General features: G+C 48.6%; 2 protein-coding genes across 11 annotated transcripts in view; both read right to left on the bottom strand.

Annotated features, from left to right (window-relative positions):
• The window catches only part of LOC138060913 (AP-4 complex accessory subunit RUSC2-like), a 60,341-nt gene extending 48,503 nt beyond the window's left edge, over positions 1-11,838 (bottom strand). For 5 of the 9 annotated variants that reach the window (XM_068926919.1, XM_068926921.1, XM_068926912.1 and 2 more), the window contains exon 1: positions 2,458-2,736. The gene's annotated coding sequence lies outside the window, so the exon portion shown is untranslated. Of the gene's footprint in view, positions 1-2,457; positions 2,737-11,780 lie in introns of those variants that run through there. The other 4 variants (XM_068926920.1, XM_068926914.1, XM_009685400.2 and 1 more) reach the window with 4 other exon arrangements.
• Positions 11,839-15,063: 3,225 nt separating this feature from the next.
• LOC104150896 (phospholipid-transporting ATPase ID) overlaps positions 15,064-26,818 on the bottom strand; it is an 88,979-nt gene continuing 77,224 nt past the window's right edge. For both annotated transcript variants that reach the window (XM_068926923.1, XM_068926924.1), the window contains exons 23-28: positions 25,055-25,278; positions 23,758-23,841; positions 22,604-22,849; positions 21,460-21,598; positions 19,532-19,662; positions 15,064-17,805 (exon numbers count right to left, since the gene is read on the bottom strand). In XM_068926923.1, coding sequence (XP_068783024.1) covers positions 17,584-17,805; positions 19,532-19,662; positions 21,460-21,598; positions 22,604-22,849; positions 23,758-23,841; positions 25,055-25,278 — 1,046 coding nt within the window. In that variant the 3' untranslated portion in view covers positions 15,064-17,583. The remainder of the gene's footprint in view (positions 17,806-19,531; positions 19,663-21,459; positions 21,599-22,603; positions 22,850-23,757; positions 23,842-25,054; positions 25,279-26,818) is intronic.

Raw genomic sequence — 26,818 nt, forward strand, 5'->3', positions numbered from 1 at the left:
CATCTGACCCTTTCTCTACAAAGCCAGGAACTGGCACAGAGATGTATGTAGGGTTGCATACGCAAAGGCCAGAGAGTTAAACAGAGGGATTAACATTGTAGTTCAGAACTTCAGTATCTAAAACTGAAGCGCAATCTCCCCTGCCCACAGCACTGCTACCTTCAATTCAAAGCAAATAGCTCAAGCACTGCTTCCAAGCTCACAGCCAGGAGACATCTCAGCTCCTTCCTCCTTCTGCATGCAAGGGCCCATGTGTTAAGCCACGTAACAGCCACACTGCGTAATGTGAGAGGGTGGCTTCTGCTATATTCCATATTAGACCAGGCAAGAGTGGAGCCTCATCACCTGCCTACAAGAAGGAGGGGCATCTCTGTCTTCAGATGCTTCTCTGAGCATAAGGCCCCCTCAGAAGCACTTCTGTGAGCTCTGGGTTCCATGCACTGGACACAAGTGGTCAGTGGGGCCTGCTGCCCTGACATACACAGCCCCAAAGTGGGAGAGATACTCCAGCAGCATGAGAGCAGGTGAGTAGATGTTACACTGTCATAGGACTTGACCAACAACAGGCAAAACCCAGTATGAGGGAAACCAATTGCAGCGCTCAGCTCCTCCAGCGGGATGGGGCAGCCCGCACTGGCTACATAGCCCAGCAACCTCTGCAACGTGGTCCAGTTTTCAGTTCTACGCACTGACCACGCCATGAAAAGGGTAGGATTTTGGAATTACTTTTGTGTTTATATGGAGAGCAAGAACATCCAGAGCTATAGCTGTTGGTTCAACATATAGCTTTAATATCCTTTCTGCAAGTAAACCAGTCCAACTATCAGTCCTCAGGCCACACCTAATGTAGGGACAGAATCTCTGCGTGTGCCATGGCTAGGAACCAGGACCTTTTGGAGAAGCAGCTAGATTGATCTGGCCACTGGCAGGGACTGGTGGTAGGCTAGATAAAACTCAGGTTAACCCTTCTTGGCATTTCCTGTCCTTAGACTTAAGAGATAATAATCCGAACTTGTAGGGAAAGCTCAGGAGCAAATAACCTAATTAGAAGTGAAAGTCTCACAGACTCATGGGGAACAGCAGATCTGCTGAACCTGAAGGTCAGTGTCGCCTGTGGTCAGCAGGGCAGCAAGAACAGAAAAACCCTGGGAGTCATGCTGGGCCCTGTCCTGCTCCCCCCACCCAAGGGGCCAAGGCTGCTCTCTGCAGAAGGTTCCCAACACTGACTGAAACGTTGATGCCAGCATTTGGGCAGGGCTTAGTGTTATTTTTAACACTTGTTCACATAACTCTTTGGATGAATCCTGGGAAGAGCGTGTCATCAAAATAGCATACTGTGGGCACTATTTATACACTGGCAGCAGAGCAGGGCATGCTAAAGAGGTAGAGGACCCTTTTCCTTCCTCAAAACCTAGGAACTAGGGATATGGGGGGGGAGATGGTTTGCTGTTTGAGCTAGTCCTCAGAACAAAACCATCGCTTGCAGAAGGTCTGACCTCCTTGTCTGTCCTGTTCAGGAGATTCTCCTCTGCATAGGAGGGAAGCCCAGTTACAACAGTCTTGGGGAAGATGAATGGCTGTGCATACACGCGGGCAGGCACACCCAGCTGCTGCGGAGAGAAAAGGAAACAGTTCGGCCTAAGCACCAACTGGGTCAGAAGAAAATGCTGCTGCCCTCTCATTTTATCTGTCCTTGGTTACAGTACGGACAACCAGCAGGGGTAGCATCTCTTGGTCATCATCTCTTGCTCCTCTTCAGGTTCAGTCAGAATGTGTACAGCTGGGAGAAGATGAAGCACTACATGCCAAACAGTGAGGGGTTAGCTGAGAAGGAGATATCAGCTTGACAAGACTGACTCTCCTCTACCCCCAGTGACAACAGCAGCCTTAGGTCTTTCTGTATTGAAATGGCTTGTCCTAAGAGATTGAAAGGAAAGAAGATACCCTTTTGAGACTACCCAGAGAAAGGAGGCTGTTCCCCTGTCTAATTGTCTAAGGTAAGAATAATTTCTCTTGAGCTATGTCAGTGCCTATTAAGCTTCCTTGATTTTTGCTTTCGGTAAATTTCTTCTCCCTCCCCCTTTCTCCAGAGATACGTCTAGACTGTTCTCTACTGTCAGAGGGCCCCTACCTCCTGGAAAAGCAGGGGACACAACTGCCCCAAAATGCACAGGATGCTGCACAACAACAGAGAAAAGGAGAGAGGCTCTGGAGTACCAGAGCACCAAACTGGAGTAGAAAGGGAGCCAGAGTTTGATTTGCTAAAAACAAAATGGATATACGTATTGCCCTTCCATGTCTTATACGCCACAGCCCAAGCAGCATATTGTCTGTTCAGAGCTACAGAACAATGCAGAATAAAAAACACACACACACTACTCATTCAGGCATATTCAGGTGGTGGCAGAACTGGTCACATTACTTTTAGCAGTACAAACGGAAGGATTCAGCTCCTACCTTGCCAGATACAATCTCCCCAGATCCTGGACTCAGCTCGCTGCAGCTGGGAATCGGGTACAGCAGCAACTGCATGAGAGCAGCATGAATTCAGCCTGTGCAGCCAGCGATAATCCAAAGCAAACCAGCTTGTCTCAGTGTCGGCTCAGTGATCAGCAAGCCCTGCTGCAGGGAGTCTCTGCAGGCAACCACCCAGCTGCTGCAGGGTGGCAGGCGAGAGGCAACAAGACAAGGCACTTCTCCCCGATGGGAGCTCGTTCAAGGATTCCTCTCACTGCCAGTCACCTGCCTGTCCTCAGGAACAGCAATGCCAAGGTGCTTGTCTCACTCACAGAGCAAGCGAGCAGGAAGGGAGAGCAAGGGCTGCTGACAAAGCAAGGGCCAGATTGCTAATGAAAGCCCTGGTGTAAATACAGATGCACTCTGGGGAGAACTATGGCAGAAATGCAGCTCATGTTACAGAGAGCCATTTAGAGCAAGCTCAGAAAGAAGCGAGTGTGATGGGACTGTGCGGGCTGACTCCACAGCCTGCTCGCTGCCTGTGAGAGGAGGCCATGGGGGTGAGGTGACCACTGGCAAGGAGAGACACCTAAATCCTCACACTCTAGCTGCTCCTACAACTCCTTACACAGCAACTGCCAGCAGTAATGCTGACCCATGCAATTTGCAATCACACACCCCAGTCTAGACAAGCTATGACCCCTTTACCAACACCTGGAGATGCAGCCCCACACCGTCCTGGGTGCGTGCTGCTACAGCAACCAATCATGCCTGGGGAGAAGGGCTGATCTGACTATCGCTCCATCACTGTGCATGACCAACCCATGGCGCAGCAGTCACCTCCGCTGTCCAAGCCCTCTCCCCACGTGCAAGGCTCTGCAGTCACTGCAACTTAACCCCTCTTTCCAGTTCACTGCATTCGGCAACTTCTGCTAAGATTCTTCTTTGCCTTCTGTTTTAGGATCATCTACAAACATTATTGCAGCTGGATTTACATCAAATAAGGAAGATAAGGAAACAGGAAATAGGTCAGCAAAGCAGCAATGTGTCAAAATGTTTGATGGCTTTTCCTTCATTGCCCCCCCCATAGCTGGAAACAACACTAGAAGGGTTTAGCAGGTTTCAACTACTGCCTCTTAAACTAGTACTGGAAGATCTCACCAAGGGGCTGACAAGGAGCTGTGTCAGGATGCATACTACAGTGAGCATAGCCTATCTTCATTAAGTCTAATGCCACACAAGCATATAGTTCACACCAGTGACCTCTAGGTGCAACTAGGGAGAAAGAAGAGGGAGCTCATATGGCTTTGTAGCCACTGATGTGTATTCTATAGGGGTTGGGAGTACCTCCTTTGAGGAAAAAAAAAAAATACTGCAATCATGTCAGTGAGTGCCATTAAAAACCTAGACTCAAGGAGAGCACAGGGACCCCAGAGTAAGCAACGGGGAGCAGATGTATGTCCTGGTGATACGTTTAAGAGGGGTCAAGCAAGCCAAGTATTAGGCCAACCTGATGTGCTCCCCATTAATTGTCAAGGAGACAATTATCTATTGTCTCCTGCCTCCAGCAAACTGCCAGGACAGCCACTACCCCTGCACATGCCTCGGATAGGACAGGTTATTGGAGTTAAAACTGCCTCTTCCTGCACATGCTGATATCCATCCCCTGGGTTGCTGGTGCCTGCAATGAGGAAGGTACTTTCTGCTTTTTCCCTCTGTGGTGCAGTCATCCTCCACCACAGCATGGCTCAGCTGACCCCAGAATAAGATACCTTCTTGTCTTCGTACTACTGCTGCACAAGAAAAAGAGAAAGCCTCCCAATGTAACCACATGAAATCCGGGGCCTGACATAGCTTCCCAGATCTGTCAGAGAGAGAATACTGCCAGGACTTAGTCTCCAAGCGTATATCCATCACACTGGGCAAGAGGGCTCCACACACGAGGATGCTTCTTCAAACATCACGAGCCTTCATGACTTATTCCTGAATTGTGACAAACTGAGACAGGCCTTTCCTGGAACGAAGCTACTCTATACTGGCAGGCTGGTTCCCTGCTGAGCAAGATAACATTGAAGTTCAACAAAACTACTTCTGCAGCAAAACTGGTCTCAGCCAGGGAATGCCTAACCACTAGATGAGCCTGAAAGATTTGGAAACCATTCACAATAGCCCAGGCTCAAACAAGGCACTTGAGAGTGTTTGGACCAAGGCTGCAGTAAGGCTTATCACATCTCCAGCAAACGCAACCCTGCCAAAGTGCGAGTCCTAGCCCTGCTGCATCCACAGCCTGCCACAACCATGAGAACTGACCCTGGCTGGGGAACCCAGAGTTCTCTTCTCTGTTCTCTGACACACCTGAAGAGACAGAGGACAGTAACAGCCACAGAAAAAGTGGTTTAGAAATCTGCACAGCCTGGCCTCATCTCACATTGGAAGCTGCTCTTCCCAACAAGCACTGCTCCATCTCAGTCTGACCCATTGGCCACCCCCTTTTTTCACTGGAAAAATTCAGCTATTACAGGAGAGAATAGGCACCACAGTCAACACCACTTCACAGGAATTTACTTCTCCAGCTCTAGCTGCTTAAAACCTCAAGCAGACCACCTCCCTGTTCTGTGCCTCAGTTTCCCCACTTGCGAAATAAGGATCTGACACTTACCACGTTTCTACAGATGCTGTGAGTATAAGATCATTATGAGATGCAGGCATTCTGTAAATAGCAAGCATGCTGGAAGACTCATTTTCCACTCATAAAGCAGAGACTCCTTGTGGCTTTCCCAGGCATACAAGCTACTGCACTCAGCTTTCTTCCTGCTTTCTACCTGTATTGGCATACAGGTGTACTGCAAAGACAGTGATTCCCATCAGCCTCAAAAGCAGGAGCTTCAGTAGCTCCACCAGCTGTGTCCAGACCATTTGCCAGCAGGAATGCAACGCATCAGCTGAGCCCTCAGAGTGAGCTGTCAAGGCACCGGAAGGGCTGGGGCTGCACCGCTCTGTAATTCGAGCAATGCATAAACACCCCATCAGCATGTACTAGGAATGACTCCTCCCTGCCCCAGACCAGGCTGAATCACTGGAAATACCAAAACAACGATGAGGTCACGTTCCCAGAGCAAGGAACGGGAGCCACGTATAGATGCACAGAGAAGCATACTAAAAAGGGACTCAATGTACAGGCTGGAGGATCTGGCAGACAGGCACCCCAGGCATTTGTCTAGTTTAAAAACAGCTCAAGGCTGCCAGGAGACGTTTTTTTTTCCTCCAGTAGGGAGCGGGGAACTGAGGAGCACTGCAGGGGCTTTAAACTCTTTATCTGGCCTACTGAAAGAAACACAAACAGAGCTCATGAGTGTCTGGATTCGAGTTCAGCTCTTCACAGGAAAAAGGCAGAGGTAAAATTATAACTGGATTCTGAGTCCCGTTTTTCCAAAATCTCAGTCCTGCTGATACCAGACTCAGGCAGTTAAGAATCCACCTGCAGCAAGCCAAATGGCAGGCACAAACCCCAAGATGACTACTCTCTGGTTGCTTTTGCTGCAGCCTCAGCCAGCTTCCACAAAAATCTTAGTTCTAAGTTTACAATAGGGTGAGCAGCAAATAACGGTGAATCTCGCTATTGCTCCTAAAATGAGCATCCAAGGCACTCTGCCATCAGCAAAGCAGTACAGTTCCAGCCCTTCCCAGTCCTCAGTGGAGGGAGACCGGAGGCATTTATTGCTTAGATTGTGACGGAAATTACAACAGAGGACTTGGAAGAGAAGAATTCACTGGCTGGCTTATAACAAGAAGTACTCTAAGCAAAGACACTGGCAACCATGGTGAAATACGTGAGCTGAGCGTAGTGGCGTATCACTGAGTCAGGTTTGTAGCAACAACAGACCTAACTCTTACCTCCGTGTTCACTTTAGAGGAACTAGAAATGAAACAACAGGAGCAGCGAGGAGACAGAAGTATGAACTGGAAATGCAGCTAGCTTCCAGACTAAACGAGTAGGAGAACAACAAAACAAGGGCATATGGAGAGCCATCAGCACTGAGGAAGAGACAGGCAGGATAAGCTAAGTATCAGGCCAGGCAGGACAGAGGATATAAAGGTACGGCTGCCAGAGATAGGACGGTATGATGTTGCCTGGGAGTAGGAAGGGAGGGAAGGAGCCAAGGCAGAGACTCAGTATTCACAGCGCAGCAGAGTACTATACTCCCCCCTTCTTAGACATAGCTCATCTTGCCATCCCCTGGGAGAAGCATCATCCTGGGGACATCTGCTGAGCGTGGCAGAGTAAATTCTCCAAGCCTCATGCGCAGGAAAAGCACAGCTGTACTGCAGGGGAAACTGGGACCTGCGCTGGCCCCAGGCAAAGGCTTCCTGTGTTGCTGCCCCCACTGCCTCCAAATCAAAAGTACCAGACTCCCACCAACACCCCAGACAGGAAATTCTCCTCATATGCTGACATCACTTGCCTCTGCCTTCACTCTGGAGCAGTGACATAGGAGGATCAGGAAAGGGCACAGACAGGCGTTGCCCTTCCTCTGATAAACTGGAGTCCACAATGGAGCAGGGCAGACTGACTGGCTCGCTCCTCCCAGCTTGACAGGGGAAGCAGTGGGAGACAGCAGCAGATTGCAGCAGGTGGCACTTGACAGAAAAGGTATTTCTAATCTTTGTTCAGGTAGACCTCTTCCTCCGTCACCTCCACACACACCTTGCAGCTTGGTCTCTCTGTCCCCTTGCTCATCAAGATTTGGCTCAAGACAACTGAACTGTTTGTCCTACACTAGCTCATAAGAGCCTGTGCTGCCCTGTCTGGGCGGGATACCCCATTGCTTCCTGACACAAGAACCTGTGGGAGCTCACATGCAACAGCACTAATTCTTAGCTGCTGTTTCATGCTCTAAATCTGAACTTGTGCTGTCACAGGGCAGAATATGCAGGGCCACGCACAAGTAGACACCTGTACCAAAAGGCCAGGCTGTCCTCAAAACTGTTACCACAGCTGGGGTTGTCCTGCTGCCAACGGACTAAGATGCACAGGTACCTCCCCTCCTTTCTGCTCTCACCTCTACATCCACCTAGGGTCTCAAAGAAACCTCCCAGCCCCTCACCCCATCACAGACACCTGCCAGAAACACCACAGGCTTTGCCGAGCACAGTCTCAAAGCTCCCTATAGGCAGCTGTGTACTGTAGCACCTGACCATTACTGCAGTTGCAGGGCCATACCACATCCCAGCACTGGGATGAGATTAGCAGCACATCAAATTTGTTCTCACACAGTGCCATCTGAACCAGCGTCGTGCCCTGGCAGTCATGGAGGATCCTGGTGCAGTTTGAACCAACCCCTGTGAAACCAGCCCGCAGAATCTCTGAAGTCTCAAAGCAACTGACCTAGCCCAAAGCCCAAAGGAAGCAAACCCGTTGCTGTCAACGAAAGGACACCAAGATGGGACCTGGTCTACCAGCTTCGGTGAAGCACAACTAGGAGACTTTCAGACTACAGTTTTTAAATATGAGACTACAAATTAGTTTTCTAAATGGAATGAATGGCCTGAATGCCTGCAGGATGGAGGGTACCTGATAGAGGCTAGCACTCTGCTCAAGAAGGCACAAAAAAAACCACTTTAGTTTAATTCAGGGCAGCTATTGAATCCCTGAGTTATCTTGGTCTGCATACTTCTGCCCCCAGCTCCTTACCGCTTAAGATACTGATCCTCCCTGTCCCTCAGCAGAGCGGAAATGCATAATACATAAAAGACCCCAGGATCTCTATCATAAATCCCAAAGTAAAGGGAGCAAGAGAGGGTTGTGCACTACACACAAAAGCAAAGCTTCTTTTATTAAGTACCTAACATGGATGCGGAGGCAGGATGCAGTCAGTAGCAAAAACATTGGCCTTCCCTTGAGACAAAACCCTCAGATCAAACAGAGCTTTGTTTGTGGTGTTATGCACCAGGCTGGTCACTGGATCTAGCACCTAAAGGTCTGCCCAAGCTCTGCATTCAAGCCTGGGAATACACTCTCTCACAGTGCAAACAGGCAATTCAGCAACATAGCCTTCACTGGTGCACAGACAGCTACCCCTCAAACCAGGCATGCTACTTAACAGAGAACCTACTAAAAGCAGTGGTAGGAACTTATGTTTTCCTAATTAAGAGGAAGCCTGGCCCAGCTCTGATTTCCCGCAATATCACATGGAGTGTTCGGGGTGGGGGGAAGAAGGTTGGAAGAAGCCAGATCCATTTATAGCTAAAGAGCCTGGCAGAGAGCTCAGCTTTGTGCGGAAAGGCAGGGAGCTGACAGCTCGGTACAGCCAATTCCACCCAGCACAAGAGGCAGACCAGGGGAAATACGAGCGTATGAAAAAACACTTCCCTTCAAGCAGAGAGCAACAGGAGAGAGGTTGCTCCTTCATAGTGCCAAGCAGAGAAAAACATTCTTTACTTCTGAGTGAATTATAAAAAGTAGGGCAGCAGAAGACTAGCTTCCCAAACACTGAATAGCAGCTGAGCTGTAGCCAAGGCCAGACACACTCTCAAGTCAAGCCCAGCCAGCAAGGCTGTGTACCCATCTTCCTGTGCCACATACATCCCTCCAGGAACTCAGTCCCCTATCACTGAAATAGAGACAAAGGAGACTCCTGGACACAAAGCTGAGGCTAGGAATTTGCCTTCCCTAGGAGGAATGAGAGCTCCCTCTCCCCAGCATATTTACAATTTACAAGTCTCCTCAGCATATTTACAGCTCTCCGGGAGAAAACTTGTCCCTGGGGACAAAAAAAGACACCAGCTTAATGCGGCAGCATACACAGACTGGCACTACAATGACTTTGGCTCCTCCTCACATTCTTGGGCATACGACAATCCAAAACAAGAAGTATTTATTTAGCCAACATCTAACTCACTCCAGACGCTTAGGAACTGTGGGTGCCTGAGGCCCTAGATGGACAGATTCACAGGAATGCAGCCTGCCCAGGGGGCCTCTGTTAAAAGCACCCAGTCCCATGTATCAGGAGGCTGTCCCAAACGTGCATCCCTCTGCCTCTGCTTCACAGGTGAAGTCTCCCTGGAGAGGCACAGGCATGGACTGGAGGAAGGATGCTTCTCATAGCAACAAACAACAACTTTATAAAGTCAGAACAGGAAGATCCAGATCTGTCCAAAAGGATGGTGTTGAGGGAAAGGCACATTTTCAAGCTTAATTTATCCCATGTCCTGTGATTTTAGAGACTGCCTGAGTGAGACCTTGGCTGCAAGTACTGAGCTGGACAAACCTGCACATTCACAGAAAAGTTAGGAAAAATAACCACAGAGCAGTTCAGCAAATCAGTCACCCATAAAAGCTGTACTAGGGATTTCAGAGATGATGTGGCCATAAGAAAATCAAATACAATCTAGACAAGGCAGTGACATATCAGTACTAGTGTACAGACACTGGTGACAGGAGCATCATAGATAAAATCCTGGTCATCCACATTTAAAAATGACAAACTCAAATGAACAGGTGCAGAAAGGGCCACAAACATGATTGAGGGAAAGAGAAATCCTATCAAACAAGAAGAAACTTAAGAACCTGGCTTTTTTAGCCTAGCCAAATGTAAGCAGAGAATAGATAGGATTGCTCTCTAAATATATCACAGGAGCCAAACAGAACTGCTGAAGCAAAAGGATAATGCTGGCACAACAAGTGAATAAACGTGCTGTGAATATATTTAGGTTGCAAAATTATAGAGAGGGGAAAAAGGAAAACATCAACCATCAGAACAGGAAGCTTTCCAGCTGGCACAGCTGGTTTTAGGATGAAGTTTAATCAGCGGTCTGAAGTGGTTATATGACATGGTGCGTATACCCAAAGGCACCCAAGAGGTCTCTTGTGTTCTTGTCTTTGATTCTAGTTGGGAATTAGCATGGGTCATGATTCAGAAGGCTCCTTTCTTACAGCAACCCTTGCTCAGGATCACTAAAGTTGGATAACTGAGGGTAAGCATGTGGCACTCCTTTGCCCTCCCACTCTTTAAGAGCTGCTTATGACTAATCACTTCTAGACTACAGGTCAGTGGAAGAGAGCTGCCTGGATGAACACAGATAAAGTGAGAGCCACCAGGCAGCAGGAATGTCCGTGCTGCATTTAGTTATGTAAAACACTGTAAAGGTGCCTTCACCCAAAAGCACCTAATGCTGCACGCTTATTTGCAGAGGTAGCACAGGTTACCCCATGGATTCTAGGGGGAAAGGAGATATCATAAGCGACTTCTTCCTCCACTGCAATAAAACTGAAGTAACCATCTCTCTCACCGGTTATCATCACAGCCTTATCATTCCTGACCTCAAGATTACTGTCTAATAGGCCACTGAGTTTTTAGGTGCCACAGGGGAACTGAACCCGCTGTTCAAACCATGAACCTCCCCGTTACTGAATAACTAGAATAGGAAAAAACACCCCAGGGATTGATTTTTGATATACCTAACTATTAGATATAGGAGGCTCCATGAAAAACTAAATTGTCTTTCTCAATGATATTTTAAAAATATGCTGTACAACAGATCACGTGAGGCCTCAACACATCATGCCAGATCCCCGCTGTGGGACTCAGCAGGAGTACTGTGCATTTTCACAGAAGAAATGACGACTCCCCAAGGATCTTGGTCTATTTACTACCACTGGTTTTCAGACATTCCTCCATGTCAGTAACACAGCACAGATGAATTCCACCTGCAGCACACTCAGCTACTGCCCTATAAACACTGATAAGAATGCTTTTATAATACTTTATATAGTCATTACTGGCTTTCTCTCCAATGGCCATGCAACACTGCTATGTACATCGATGACCCTTACAACTAGGAGGCTTCGCTGCCCGCAGCAAAGCCTGCTGCAAGGCCTGCTGGCAGAGAAGTATCCCAGGCTGCCCCACACTGCCTACCAGAGCTCCCTTTGCTGCCAGCCCAGGGGGCCAGGAGAGCACAGACTCACGGCCAGCCTGCTGGAAGCAGACACACGCAGTGATCTGCTCGGCAGAAAGCCGTGGTAAGGAAAACACCCAGCTGCTTTAACCCAAAGCCTGCAACAGGAGCCTTTGCAACGCGAAGCAGCCATCCCCAAGGCAGCAGGTCACGCCAACCGCGGCTCCAGGCCCACCCTCCGGGCACGTCCCCGGCAGCGCTGCCCGCTCGGCCCCGGACAGCGGGCGCCGAGCCCCCCAAGCTCCCCCCGAGCCCCTCACATGCTCTCGGCGCCTCGAAAAAAGACCACGACCTCCTCCCCGGACCCCGCAAACAGCCTTCGCCGCCCCCCGGCCGCCCCCCGGCCGCCCCCCACCACCCCTTACCGCGCCGTCCCGCGCCGCGCCGCTGTTTACAGCCGGGCGGCGGGGCGGTGCCTCGCCGCCTCCCGCCCGCCCGCGGCGCGCGCCCAGACCCGCCCCGCCCCGCCCCGCCTCGCCGCCAACGGGCGCAACCGCCAACGGGCGGCACAGCGGCCCGTGGTCCGGTCCTCACGGCGAGCCCCGCAACAACTGCCCCCTCAGCCGTTGCCCCGCAGCAACGGCCGCCCCGGCGGTCACCCACACGCTAACTGCCCTCCGCCTCAGTCAACAGCCACCCCGGCGGTCACCCACACGCTAACTGCCCCCCCTCAGCCAACAGCCACCCCGGCGGTCACCCACACGCTAACTGCCCTCCGCCTCAGCCAACAGCCACCCCGGCGGTCACCCACACGCTAACTGCCCTCCGCCTCAGTCAACAGCCACACCGGCGGTCACCCACACGCTAACTGCCCCCCCTCAGTCAACAGCCACCCCGGCGGTCACCCACACGCTAACTGCCCTCCGCCTCAGCCAACAGCCACCCCGGCGGTCACCCACACGCTAACTGCCCCCCCTCAGCCAACAGCCACCCCGGCGGTCACCCACACGCTAACTGCCCTCTGCCTCAGTCAACAGCCACCCCGGCGGTCACCCACACGCTAACTGCCCCCCCTCAGCCAACAGCCACCCCGGCGGTCACCCACACGCTAACTGCCCTCTGCCTCAGCCAACAGCCACCCCGGCGGTCACCCACACGCTAACTGCCCTCTGCCTCAGCCAACAGCCACCCCGGCGGTCACCCACACGCTAACTGCCCCCCCTCAGCCAACAGCCACCCCGGCGGTCACCCACACGCTAACTGCCCCCCCTCAGCCAACGGCCACCCCGGCGGTCACCCACACGCTAACTGCCCTCCGCCTCAGCCAACAGCCACCCCGGCGGTCACCCACACGCTAACTGCCCCCCCTCAGCCAACAGCCACCCCGGCGGTCACCCACACGCTAACTGCCCCCCCTCAGCCAACGGCCACCCCGGCGGTCACCCACACGCTAACTGCCCTCTGCCTCAGTCAACAGCCACACCGGCGGTCACCGACACACTAACTGCCCCCCCTCAGTCAACAGCCACCCCGGCGGTCACCCACACGCTAACTGCCCTCCGCCTCAGCCAACAGCCACCCCGGCGGTCACCCACACGCTAACTGCCCCCCCTCAGCCAACAGCCACCCCGGCGGTCACCCACACGCTAACTGCCCTCTGCCTCAGCCAACAGCCACCCCGGCGGTCACCCACACGCTAACTGCCCCCCCTCAGCCAACAGCCACCCCGGCGGTCACCCACACGCTAACTGCCCTCTGCCTCAGCCAACAGCCACCCCGGCGGTCACCCACACGCTAACTGCCCTCTGCCTCAGTCAACAGCCACACCGGCGGTCACCCACACGCTAACTGCCCCCCCTCAGTCAACAGCCACCCCGGCGGTCACCCACACGCTAACTGCCCTCCGCCTCAGCCAACAGCCACCCCGGCGGTCACCCACACGCTAACTGCCCCCCCTCAGCCAACAGCCACCCCGGCGGTCACCCACACGCTAACTGCCCTCTGCCTCAGTCAACAGCCACACCGGCGGTCACCGACACGCTAACTGCCCCCCCTCAGTCAACAGCCACCCCGGCGGTCACCCACACGCTAACTGCCCTCCGCCTCAGCCAACAGCCACCCCGGCGGTCACCCACACGCTAACTGCCCCCCCTCAGCCAACAGCCACCCCGGTGGTCACCCACACGCTAACTGCCCTCTGCCTCAGTCAACAGCCACACTGGCGGTCACCCACACGCTAACTGCCCTCCGCCTCAGCCAACAGCCGCCCCGGCGGTCACCCACACGCTAACTGCCCCCCCTCAGTCAACAGCCACCCCGGCGGTCACCCACACGCTAACTGCCCCCCCCGCCCCAGCCAACGGCCGCCCCGGCGGTCACCCACACACTAACTGCCCCCCCCTCAGTCAACAGCCACCCTGGCGGTCACCCACACACTAACTGCCCCCCCCCCAGCCAACGGCCACCCCGGTGGTCACCCACATGCTAATTGCCCCCCCACTCAGCCAACGGCCGCCCCGGCGGTCACCCACACGCTAACTGCCCCCCCTCAGCCAACGGCCGCCCCGGCGGTCACCCACACACTAACTGCCCCCCCTCAGCCAACGGCTGCCCCGGCAGTCACATACAAACTGCCTCTCTCATCCATCGCCTCTGGGAACAGCCACCCCAGCAGCCACTCACAACACTCATCACACTCCTATCCACCACCACCATCCATAACCACCATCCCCAAATGTCTCCCATGGCAGCAACAGCTCCTCAAGCCATTATCTGCACTAACAACCTCCTCTACTGCCACTCCCACTTTTGATGGTGCCTCTAACTACCACCATAGCAACAACCACCTCCTCTACCACCTGCCAGCACTGACACTCCCGCCAGCCTGCTCAGTGGCCCAGTGACACACAGGCTACTTGCATCACCTGTCCCAAACTCGCTGCATGCTGGGCAGCAGCCCTGCCTCCTGACATCGCTGCCAGTTTCACCCACTGCATTCAAAATGGGGAAAAAGAGGCAAGAGTGTCCTTGGCCTGCTGCTACTTCACTATGTTACTGCAGTCGAGAGGTTCCTTCATCACAGTATGGCTATTGAGGGACTCTGGTTTCTGCGTTCATGCAAAGCAGGGTGCTACCGTTGCCTCATTGTGCAGAAGGGAGGTGGGGGGTGTTGAGCTCAGGGAGGTGAATAAACGATGGAAGAGCCTCTGTGACCTGTTAGCATCACTAGAAATCAGGTCTTGCCTTTTCACTCCTCTTACCCTCCCACAAGCCATTTTTTACAAACGTCTTGTTTGTAAAACAGCTTTGAGAAAACATTATTGCAAAGCACACGCAAACTTTGAATTTGCTGTTACATCTGACCACTGAAAACAGAAGCTCAAAAAAAGTGTGCAGGATAATTTGGCTGATAAGAACACCTAGATCTCACTTACAAGATACAAAGGAAGTTCATTGTAGGGAATTCCACCTTCACGGCATGATAACCAGCTACTAATTCACAGGGCTGTTCCAAGGGGCTCACTCTTCAGAGTTGTTCACTGGAGCTTCCTTCCTTTCTTGATTGTTTTCCAAATCAGGATACTAAATTAAAAGGACCATTATTCCAGATCCATCCTCCCACAGCCTATCCTTTTACTTCAGGAGATCTAGGAATAACATACACATCTGGTTATAAACTCCTTTAATCATTAGCAGACTGGCAACGAATCAGTCATCCTAATGATCTCTTTTTATTTTAAAAAATAATTTTACAAAAAAATCAGGAGTGATGTAGTTTGAACATCACTGCCAGTTGATATGTTTCAGAGGTTGATCTTGTCAAGCTATTGAAATAGTCGTAGCTGGAGCAAGTTCACCAACACGTCCTATGCAGCATTTGCAAGTCCCCTTCAGCCACAAGGCAAGCGGAGTGCCTTGCATGTAAACCATGTGAGAAGAGTGACACAGTCTCAGAGTTTCCTTGCTCTGTTAGGAAAAGGTCAGCCTCTACTGCTCAGCATTATAGTCCACTGCTTTACATACTTGCAACAGCTTTGACAGGCCTGTCAGTCCACAGGCCAACCTGGCTATTGTGGGGATAGCTGCTCACCTGCATAAATCCTGTTTTTTCCTCTAGCCCCAGGGAGGCTGATTGTGAAAGGCATTATCCTAACCAGAAAGCCATGATTGTCTCTGCAAAGTGACTGGCAAATCAGAGGGAGGTGAAGAGCAGTAACTATCACAGCAGAGTTTTCTCAGTCAGGGTACAGGTGCTCCCTTTATTTAGACATCTCCTTGCAGGGGAGATCACTGGATTAGAAATTGCTCCTTCTCTAACAAGCAGCTCCAGGCTGCTGAAATCTGGATCCAGGCCCAGGTCTAATTTGCACTGGCTATACTGAAATTTAATACTAGAGTTTGCAACAAGCCTCTCAAAGCAGCAGGTGCAACAGACCGCTTTTTTTGTGCTGAGTTAAATCCAGGCAGATGAAACCTTTTATTACAGCTTAAAATATATATATATATATATAAATACAGTAACTGCTGAAACTAGGACCTCAGGCAGTAAGGTGTTATACGCAGACCAGATGAAGTAGGGACACGGCTGGCCTGTTGCCAAGACACATTGCCTCTACCGATAGCTCAGAGGCTCAAGGCAGAGAACTCAATAAATATCAGATGATTAGTGTGCAAAAATCCTGATTCAAAAGAAGGAAAGTCTAAACTTCCGTAAAGAAGCCAAGAAAATATAACAGCAAAGGCTTCACAAAAAAGGCTCCATTTCGACAGCTCAGCCGCACTGGCAGGACAGATTCTCATTCTGGCTTTCCACCTAATAATCTACTGATGCTAGTTTTATAGCACTGTGTAACAAACCAGCGAGCAAGTCCCAGTTTCTCAATATCATCATGTCTTTGGCTGTGTTTGTGCATTTTCGGTCCCTCTGCTGGCACTCAGACTGATAGGATTTGGTGGAGCCTTCTGCTCTCTGGAAGTGATGACTGACATATGAACCTTTCTGAATAAAATACCAGCCACCACAGCGAAACTCTGCAGAGGCCCCTGAGCCCTCACTAAGTTCCTCTGAAACTTGACCATCAGGGGAGGGTGAAAGAGCAACCAGATCACGCTTCATCTGTTGCACTGACAAACAGCACCAGCACAGTAAAGGGCAGGACACCCTGCACTAGCAGTGAAATAGCATCTGTCCCTCTGCTATTTCTTGTATAATTTCCATCAAGTCAGATGTGCATGTGTCTCGGAAGACAGAATTTTTCTCAGTCTGTTAGGGTGAGAAAAGCCACCCGGTGTTGGAGACTCCCAGCCGAGTCCTAGCTGAGGTATTGGCCTCCTCAGTGCTAGATTTTATGGCCTGATCTATACGGGAGCCTGAAATTCTTTTGCCCTTCTATTTTAAGTCTAAAAGAAATGGCTGATGCCCAGCTACAACACCTGAGACGGCTCTGAGAACAACGATCATTTACCACAGAGCAGATTTGGGTTGCAGATACAGGGCTGTCTGATGAATGTCAAGTCCTTGTCTCTTGACCAACTAGACATTTTTCTGAGCTTGCAGCACCTCCACGCTGCAAATGCAGGAAGAGAGTTGTGCTTGTGGCACTGGCCATCTTCTGAGAAACTATTAGTCTGGAAGGAGGTTATTTGCAACTCATGCTTTCTGAAGTGGTGGTGTACATTATAGTCAAAAAGCTACAAAATTACACATATTACAAAGATTGGGGACTTGGGGGTTGTATAGCTGGAGCTAAGGCACACCTGGGGTCAATACTGTCAGCCCAGGAACATGGCCCAGAACAGATTCATGACAGAAACAAAGGCAGGCATGTGAATGAAAAAGGCATCACCAATTCTGTCTCTTCCTCAGCTTGGACTTCACTTTGTTCTGAGGTATGTAGTTAAAGGGAGAAAAAAATGGCATCATAAACAATCTCAGTGAGTGAAGGAGCCTCCCACAGCATGTTCTCTCTCTTGTTCCAGGGAGGCCCTCTGGAATACAAAACAACAGCTTTAATTCATCTGCTCTCCCTACTCTTCCCTTACTTCCCTAGGAGCAGCATATCTCTTTGGAACAGAAGCTGCAGTCGGAGACTGCCTGTGGGTAAAAAGAAAGGTCCAAGTCCTTGTTTTGGTAGCTCACAGGACAGACCTCTGAGCAGCCACTGGCTCGGTGCTTTGCAAGGAGCACAGCTTCCTTTCCTGACAGCCCTTTAAGTTTTCTCTTTTTTTTTAAAGTCCCTTGTGTTTGTTTTTTTCACTATTGGGTGAGAACGTTCCTGTTGTAGCAAAAGGTGATTTTGGCCGCATGTTTCTCCCAGACATAATGAGCGCTCCGAAACCGTGTTGATGGGAGAAGGCATAGCCGGAGCGGCGGGTACTGGTCCGACGCAGACGCCTCTTGGGTGAGGGTGGAGGTGGCCTCTTTTTGGCTTCTTTGATCTTGCGTAGGACCTGAAATTAGAAAATAAGACTGAACAAGTGGGAAATACATCATTATCCATGAGTGCAGCAAAAGAGGAGCTCAGAAGAGGAAACAAAAGCATGGGTCCAAAGCCAACAATGACTGACAAAACACGAGGACGGCAGGAAGGGCTGCCGAGCAGGAACTGAACTTGAAGCACCATGGGAGCACTTCAGCAAAAGGAAAAACAAATCTTACTCCAGAAGGCATTATTGGGAATGTCATCTGTAAGATATGGGAGAGAATGATTTCCATTTGTTACTCCTCACAGCACTGTGAGCCCTCAGATAGGGTATTGCTGAAGCTCTTTCAGGCACTTCAATCAAAAAAACGAACATGTCAAAGTCAAAGAAGTCCAGAAAGCAAAGATTGAAAAATTGGCTTACTTAATCTAGAAAACAGGCTACTAAAGGGGATTTTCAATATATAAAGGCTTTTTATGATGAGAATGGTGATCGATAGATTCTTATATTCCTTGGGAAAAGGGGGAGTGTGGGTCCCTCCACAGGGGGAGGCAGAGATGTCGAACCTCTGCCCTGCCTGCTTGGGACAATGGCAGCTGTAGGTACTTGGGCTCTCTGATCATCAGGCCTGTGTTTAGTTCTTTTCAGACTAGGGATTTCTCTAGCAGAAAACCTAAATGTTCCTCTCCTGTGATAATTCGCTTCCCAGACAAATTCTGAAGGAAGTAGAAAAGTGAAGCGATTTGGCATTAGAGAGAGAGGCTAACTCAAAGCCTTAAGACCGTGATTCCAGGTCACATCTGTGTCAAAGAGTTCTACTAAGCTGAAGAGTAAATTCAGCCCACTTCTGCATATTTTGAACAATCTGAACTTCTTCCTCTAACCATGTGCTGAGGACCTTCCAACCTAGCAATCTTCTCTAGCACCCATCTACCCCCTCTGCCAGGGCTGAGAATTCCTCTTCACTCCTCCTCAAACAGCCCTGGAGCACCTGAGGACCTTTACAGACATCCCAAGGTTGATCAAGACAGCCACTGAGGACCAAGTGCCACCCCTCCAGACTTTGCTCAGAGATGCTGTTGTTTCACAGCTTAGTGTAGGAAGAGGAAGGAAGCACCAGGTGGCAGCAACATTTAGCAGATATCTGTTTGAAAGGCAGTGCAGGGAGCTGCATTTACACTGATCTTGTTCAGGAGCGGCTTGGCTCTAGTGAGCTGGGCACTCTCTGCCCCTTCCACCTCTCCCAGCCTCTCCTTGGCCTCATCTCCATATTTGTGGGCATGGGAGGGCAGCTGGTTTCAAAGGGGGAATATAACCATTGGCTATAAAGGAAGTAAATTCTCAAGCCAAAAAATCCCCAACAACCATGTACGCATAGCAGGAGGGTGAAGAGGTGCAGTCTGCCAGGCTAAAAACTGTACGGCAGAAAGGTGTCACTGCTGACTGTGAAATATGCCACTGCTTTGCCACTGAGCCACACCCTGAAACCCTGCACCTAAAAATAGTGCTGCTTCCTCACTCCAGTGTGATCTAATCCATGTCTAAATAATCTCAGCGTTGCTCCCAGCTGCAGATGGCTTGAACTGCGCCAAAACACATGCTCAGTCCTCCTTTTTAAGGGACTAGGAGACAGAAGGATGGCAGCACTTGCACTTCCAGGAACATACACTAAGGCCAGGCCCCTGTGATACAGCTCTCAGTAGGCTTAGGTGGCAGTGAGCAGGGTTTCTGGTTTATGAGCGTATTTCCTTACTTTATCACTGGCAGTTGGCTTTAACTGAGTCTTCAGGAATCGATAGCCAACTACAGGCAGCACACAGAGGGCAATGCTGAGGAAGATTGCTAGCCACACATTTGGTTGACTGAGGGTGTTTCGAGCCGTACCTGAAAAACAAGAGCATGATTAAAACCGTGACAGCAACACCTCTCACCCTTATTCACCTTCCAAAGCACTTGGCAAACAGACCAGAATATAAATATAAATGTAAATGTAAATGTAAATGTAAATGTAAATGTAAATGTAAATATAAATATAAATATAAATATACTCCAACTGTGAAATCAACTTGCTGCAGAGAGGACAGTAACACCGTCATAACTTTCTTAGACAAGCAAAGAAGAAAGCAGCGTTCAGGCTGAATTGCAGCAACTATTCAGGGAGACAAAGATGTCAGAGTGAATGCCTTATCCCTTTACAAAGAGTCAAATCACTGCAACAGGTTGATGGATAAATATTTGAGAGCTCTTCTTCAGCGGCAATCCAGGACTCCAGTCAAAAAGAAAGAATAGTATTTCCTTATTTGCCAGCACTGTTTCCTGAAGCATAGGGGGTACTGCCTCTGGGTGCCCAGTAGATGGCAGGATCACAGTCTTTTATGAGAGAGGCGTGTGCATTGCTCTGGGAGTCTGCACAGACAGAGCAGCCTACCAGGTATATTGGCAGAGCAGCTGCCATGTGGTGACATGACACTGACACATTCTTTAAAACTAAAGTGCTCACTGTTGGCTCTTCCAAAAACTTAAGGAATGTAGGTTAGAACAAATAGCCTGCAAAATCCTCATTACTGTGTTTAATGATGTTGGCAGTAAAGTTGCTGAATGCCTTCTTTTCAGTTAGCCAAACTCTGCCGTATTACAACTCTGCTGAAATTAAAATAGTCAGGTTAATTGAGTCCAGACTTGAAGCGCTTTCATAAAAAATGGTCTCACAGTGAGACCATTATTAAGTGGTATTCAACATTACGTGTATTTTGGCCTAGGTAGTATCAACAGAACAGCAGATACAGATGTCCCTGGTAAGCGGATTACCAGCTGTCTTTGGAAACTGAACAGACACTCTACTTTCTCTCACTCAGAACTTTTGATACTAAAAGCCATCTCTACAGTGGATCTGGCCATCTACCTGAAAAATACCTTACAGCTGACCTACATCTCAGACATTTCTAAAATGGCCAAGCACCTTGGTACTGCAGATGGGCAGAAAAGGCCTTGGCTTAACAAATCCAAGGCGTTGATTACTACACCAACTTGAGATTTGAAGCAACGTGCTTCAGCATTTTAGAAGTAGAGTTTCACAGCAAAACTCTGTCAGTACTGATATAGATGGACAGAGCTATTTAAAATGGCTAAATTATTTTGCTGAGCTTATGTCTCCCTCCTGCTCACAGTCTCAGGAGCGAGATTAATTTTTATATTATTCTTCACTTTTTGCATGTGTTCAGAAAGATTTTATGTAGAGTAAGGTTGCTGGATTTCTATGCCCTCCCACACCAACACATTAACTTATTTTGAGGACAACACACACGCTTCTGCAAACAAAATGCTCCTAAATATTTGTAAGGCTCTGGAAACAGAATAGAAAAGAGCTAGCAGAAAGTTTTCCATCCACTTCTGTGGACTTATTTAAAGGATTATTCCTGTCGCTGTGTGAATGTGCACTCTTTTGCAAGGAAGTGAACATGGGACACATGTCCACATGGATGGATGGGATTCAGAATAAGCATTCCCAGCAGCCTGCAGAAATACCATGGAATTTCTTGTGGAAATGGCAATCGATATGTTCTGCAGCTTGTTATTGCCTTTTTGAGAGCTCTTCCTATGCACATAGTAGAAATACTTGACAGAGTTAAGCCCAGCAGTTTGCCCACTTTGAGTGCAGTTCAGAATTGTCAGAGGGCTTACCAATGAATGGGAATGCGGCTGTGAAGATCAGGTACATGCCATCACTATACATGGTGAAGGTGATAGCAAAGTAAACAGAAAGGCTGCCCCAGATGAAGAACTGGTTCACAACTGTCCAGTAAGCCGTGTCCAAGCCAATCTGAAAGAATGGAGCAATACAGCTGCTGTCAGCGCCTTAATTATTTAGTGTATCTATGCTGAACGCAGCTCGAGATCTTGTCCACCACTCTTCACATCACTCCCACCCCCCTGAGACAGTTATTTGTTATGCCATCTGTACCCTCCTGCTCCAAAATCTATGTGTAATAACCAAGAGAGAAGCTCTTGGCCTCTCCTACGAACCCATATTAAAAACAGTATGTACTATCAGATACACAGACACGATTCAAGGCTCAAGAAATACCCAAGCCACAGATCATAGGATGCTGGAAGAACATTCGGGACAAGCATTACTCATTTGCCCTGTTCTCGCCCTCTTCCTGAGCATTCACTGGTGGCCCGCGCTTGAGAGAGGATACTAGGTTCGAAGGGGCCATTACTTATGTCCTTACCCCATGCTGTGATCTAGCTATCAAAAATTAGAAGGCACCTATAACACCTCACACAGCATAAACCATTATCTAGAGAGGTGAGATAGATGACATTTTCTTTTGAGAAGTTTCTCTCATCCTGCCAATATCATCTGAATTTTTTACTATCCTAATCTCAGTCACTTCTTCCATCAAGTGCAGCTCTAGCATCTGCATCATGCATCGAACCAGGCTGCAGAGGCAGCACCACAATTGAGACCTTATAAATAACTGCCTGCTAGCAGAGAGACAATCCTGTTCTTTAAACCCATCCTGAAAAAGTGGAATGAGTCCTTCTCTTCTCCCAGCCTTAAACAAAACAGCTGTTTTGTTTACTATGACTGTAAATTTCCCAAGGCAGAGGTTCTGTCTTCCTGTGGCCCTGATCCTTCATGACACCCAAATCCATTGGTCTGTTGAACTGCAGAGAATAATCCGGTGTGAAGAGATGTTTTTGGAAAGAGTGCAAGATGCACCAGCAAACAGAATGCTAACAGGATCTCAAGTGGCCCCTCCAGATGCTGCCTTCTTAAAACAATAATGAATTCCTAAAAACGTTACCAGGGTTGCTTTACCTGTACAGACACCACTATCAGTAGGCAGGTCTGGGCCATCAGCGCGAAGGACTGGTAGTCAGCAATGGCTTTCCCATCGCTTCTCATTGTGTTGTACATGGCCCCATAGGGGATGAAGAAGAGAATGAGGGAACTGTAGATCCCATGCAACATGCAGTTGACAAACACTATTTTATTAAAATAGAGGTTTTGCTGGCCAGGCACATAGAGCTGAGGAAACAGCATACTCCAGCGATCATCCACATCCTGAAAGTAGAGAGGAGATGATTAGAGCCGTTTGCTGGCACCTACCCAACTGACCTCATAAGACCACTTAATGTTGCCATGCCCCTGAGAAGGCACATTTCCACAAGAAAAGGCTTTGCACACAATTCACTCAGTTGTGCTGACTAGCATGCCACATCCCAAGGTCACCTAGGCACATTTTCCATATTGAATTTCACCTTGTGCTGAAAAAACTGACAAGCACTGCAAAAAATGAAGGCACATTTCTTCTTAAGCAGGCTGTACAACCTGTTCTCCTAAAAGGTTCCTGGAAGCTAATGGTTAGTAAGTACAGAGGTCCACACATAGGAAAGGCCCTCTGAGTTAGATTCCTTAAAAGAGCTGAACACTATGAATCACTGTGTGAGTAGCAAGTTCCTACACATTTGTAAAAGACATGTAGGAGCAACATGTATTTCTATGCTTCTATGTATTGCTGAACAATAAAAGCATATAAGGTAGAAATGCACATGTGAAATTACTGCAGGAAGGACACCATTAAAAAGGCTGAACAAAGAAAGCCTAGCTCAGGAGATCTTCAGAGGTCTAGTTCATTCACTGTTCTGTGTGGTCATTAAAAAGGTACTAGTCAGGCTTCAGGGAACAGAACTAACAGGACACGACTAGGTCAGGGGAGCGTTGCAATGGCGGCTTTTACTGTAGTCAACAGGCTAACCCAAAAGTCCCGCCACACACTGAAACTCACTGTCCAGTTCAAGACAATATACAATCTCCTCCTTTGTGTGTCCTTTTTTTGTGCTCCTAGTGGTCACTGGCAAGAAACTACTTCAGGGGCTACCACAATAGCTAGCCAGAGTCAGTTGCTTTGCTTCATAGAACCAGTTCAAAGCACCCCTATAAAAAAATCCAAGTAGTGATAGAAACGATACCTGATCAAAGAGGCTCATTCCTAGCACCGGGAGGGAGGTATATACCAAATTGTAAAGCGTAATGAACCACTCATCATATACAGTCTAAAGAGAAAAACAGAGCATGGAGTTAGCAAAATGCTGCCTTTTCCATCTCTCCTAAAAGTATACACAATGAAATGCTGGAACATCTTGTTCAGAACAGTCCTGAGACCAAAAGTATAATGTCAAGCTCAGCAGTCCACTACTGTGCATTATCAGAAGCTGAGGGAATACACAGGGGAAGGATCTCTTTATGCTAGTCCTGTTTTCTAAGCATCCACTACTGGCCACAGCCAGAACAGGGTACTGGGCCAAAGAGCCCTTTGGCCTAGCCTAGTATGACTGTTCTTGAGTCCTAATGAAATGACAGCCCTGGTGCAGTCTGCCTGTAACTGTTTCATTCCTATATTTGCAGAAGGCAACGTTCACCTCTAAAATAATATGCCAGAACACCACTGGAGTCCCATCTAAGCCTAGCACAAAAGACACATTGTTGGTCACCTCAAGCACACTGGCCAATGGTACCCAGCTCTCAGTGGCAGTGCTCCTGTGTGAGAGAAAGCTCTGAGCACCAGGATAGCAGTGACAGGGCAGACACCCCTGGTCCCCGGCCAGCCCAGGGCCCCCAGCTGCCTGTGGCACTGCCCCAGGCACTGCTAAGTAGCTGGCACAGTGGCAGCCACCAGGTGGGAGCTGCGGGTTGCTGCAGGCTGCAAGCAGGCAGGTGTTTCCTGCACCATTGCATACTCGGCCCCAGGATTAATATTTTCACACTAACTGTGTGGTGCTCTATGGGGTGGAGATAGGTTTATCTTAAACTAAAGCTGCATATTTTGTTGCATGGGATTTGCTTCTCTTACAAGCTGCTGAAACACACAAGCAATCTGGAGTTAAACTAACTGCTTTAAATGTATTACAAAGGCAGTCATAGGCCCTATACAGATCCGCACCAAAGTGGTCAGGCCTCTCTCTAATCTGTACGCTTGTTTGATAGCTCTAGTCAGTCTAGTTAGTCTAGTCAGTCACTTTCAAAAATCCCATGAGGTAGCTATCTGCTTCATAATGCACCTAAACAGCTTCAGGCATCTGTCCTTTACCATCTGTCCAATGAAGGAAGCAATATTTGCATTAGAGTGGCACAGCTGGAAAAGACAAGCCTGTGTACCTTTCAGTAAGGTGGAGGGAACGGCTTATTTTATTTACACTTTTACAATGTTTCCAGATACTTTGCTTGAAAATGCTAGACTTGATCGTGAGAAAACAGAAGCTGACTTACCTGTGCTGAGAAGCCAGAGAAGAATCCATACCAAAAATGCACTAATGTGAAGGCAAAATTCTTATAGAAGAAGTATTTGAGGAACTTGCACATGCGGATATAGGACCACCGGCCATGGACTAAGAGCAGGCGCTGGAGATAACGGAACTGTGCAAAGGAGAAGTCACTGGACAAGACCGCCTGCATCCCCTCCTGGCCACTGATACCAACCCCAATGTGCGCAGCTGCAACAAGAAAATGATTGGTCATGTCATTACAGTGAGAGCTTTGATAACTCCATTTTTTAAATGTCCCGGCCACACTGGTACACTGCGTTAATTCCCTCCCAGCCTGAGCAGAAAAAGTCAAATGTAAAATTACTTACGAAAAAAAAAACCTGATTTGGAGAAACTATTTTTTTCAGTGGCAGTATTTTTTTGGCTACAGTGATACATTTACAGTAACTGGGCTTATGTTATTTGAATGGAATTACACCCTCAGTGACCGTTCATGTTTTCTTTCTTAATGTTTATCAACGGCACAAAATATCACTGCTGTTATGAAGAAATACCTTTAATTTCTATTGAGATGTGACTAGTATTTATATGCATGCATGTTCTTCTAGCAGCCTTAAAACATCGCTCCAGACAGGTGAAAGCTCCAAACCAACAAACTCCTTACAGATTTCTAAAGCAAAGTGGCACAAGGCAGACTGTCACCATTTTACATTTTCTGGGCCTTATTATTTCAATCAAATAATTAGATAGAAGAGTCATGTCTGCTTTAATAGTAACTTGGGTTTATTAAACATGGACGTAAGTTTAATGTGACAGCTAATTATACAGCTTTAACTAATGAGAACAATCTTGATGGCTGGAGTTTGGTTAGACTGAGAGGTTTCCATGGAACAGTGAGTTGATAAAATCCCAAAGTCCCAACCCTCTCGTAGTGGCGGGGTTCATTTCTAGTTATCATGTACGTTTTAACTTGCTTTTCTTATCCTTTCTTGACTGGCTGCCTGACTTATCTCCTTGAAGCTCCCTACTTAGCCTTTGCTTTCTTAATTAAAAGGCTCCAGTTAATCAATTTTTGCAAATTAACACAAGGAAGATCAGCAATAGGCCCTTCTGAATAATCTTAATTTAATTATACCTAGTTAAGGGATTTTTTTCATAAGTTCATTGAGGTAATGTAGCACCGAATGATACTCAAGAACGAAGGGGCCTAGAGGCCTGTTTTTCATAAGACAAGGGAGATAAATGACAAGTGACCCCAGACCACGTGGAAACATTAAAAAATTATACACCGTTATACAGACTATTTACAAGCATGAAAATTTTCCTTTTGCATTGCTGATAGGCCACCTCTCTGAAATAAATTTGTTTATTCTTAGCACTGCCACTGTGATGATAGTCACACAGACATAGGTGTACATGTCACAGCCCCTACAGGCTTTTGTCTACTCTGGAGGCAAGACGTGAGGGTTACCTGACCCCAGGGAGCAGTGGAGGGAGGGAACCAGTGGATCTGAATCTAACGACCTCAGCGGATGAAGGTCGATTTGACAGAGTCGGGGATGCTGACAGAAATTGAATCCTTGTGTATTGGCACAGGACATAAGGGTTGAGAAGTCTCCCTCTGAGCAGGAGCGTTAACAGTTGATCTTCCTATTCTCATAAGTCTAGTATGCTGCGCTGGCTCAGCATTGCCAGATTTTAACATACTCTCCCAAGTAACCAAGCTATAAACAAAACACGCTTGAAAGATCAGTGGACAGAAATGAAG

This window comes from Struthio camelus, chromosome Z, assembly GCF_040807025.1.
Source record: "Struthio camelus isolate bStrCam1 chromosome Z, bStrCam1.hap1, whole genome shotgun sequence".
Classification (NCBI taxonomy): domain Eukaryota; kingdom Metazoa; phylum Chordata; class Aves; order Struthioniformes; family Struthionidae; genus Struthio; species Struthio camelus.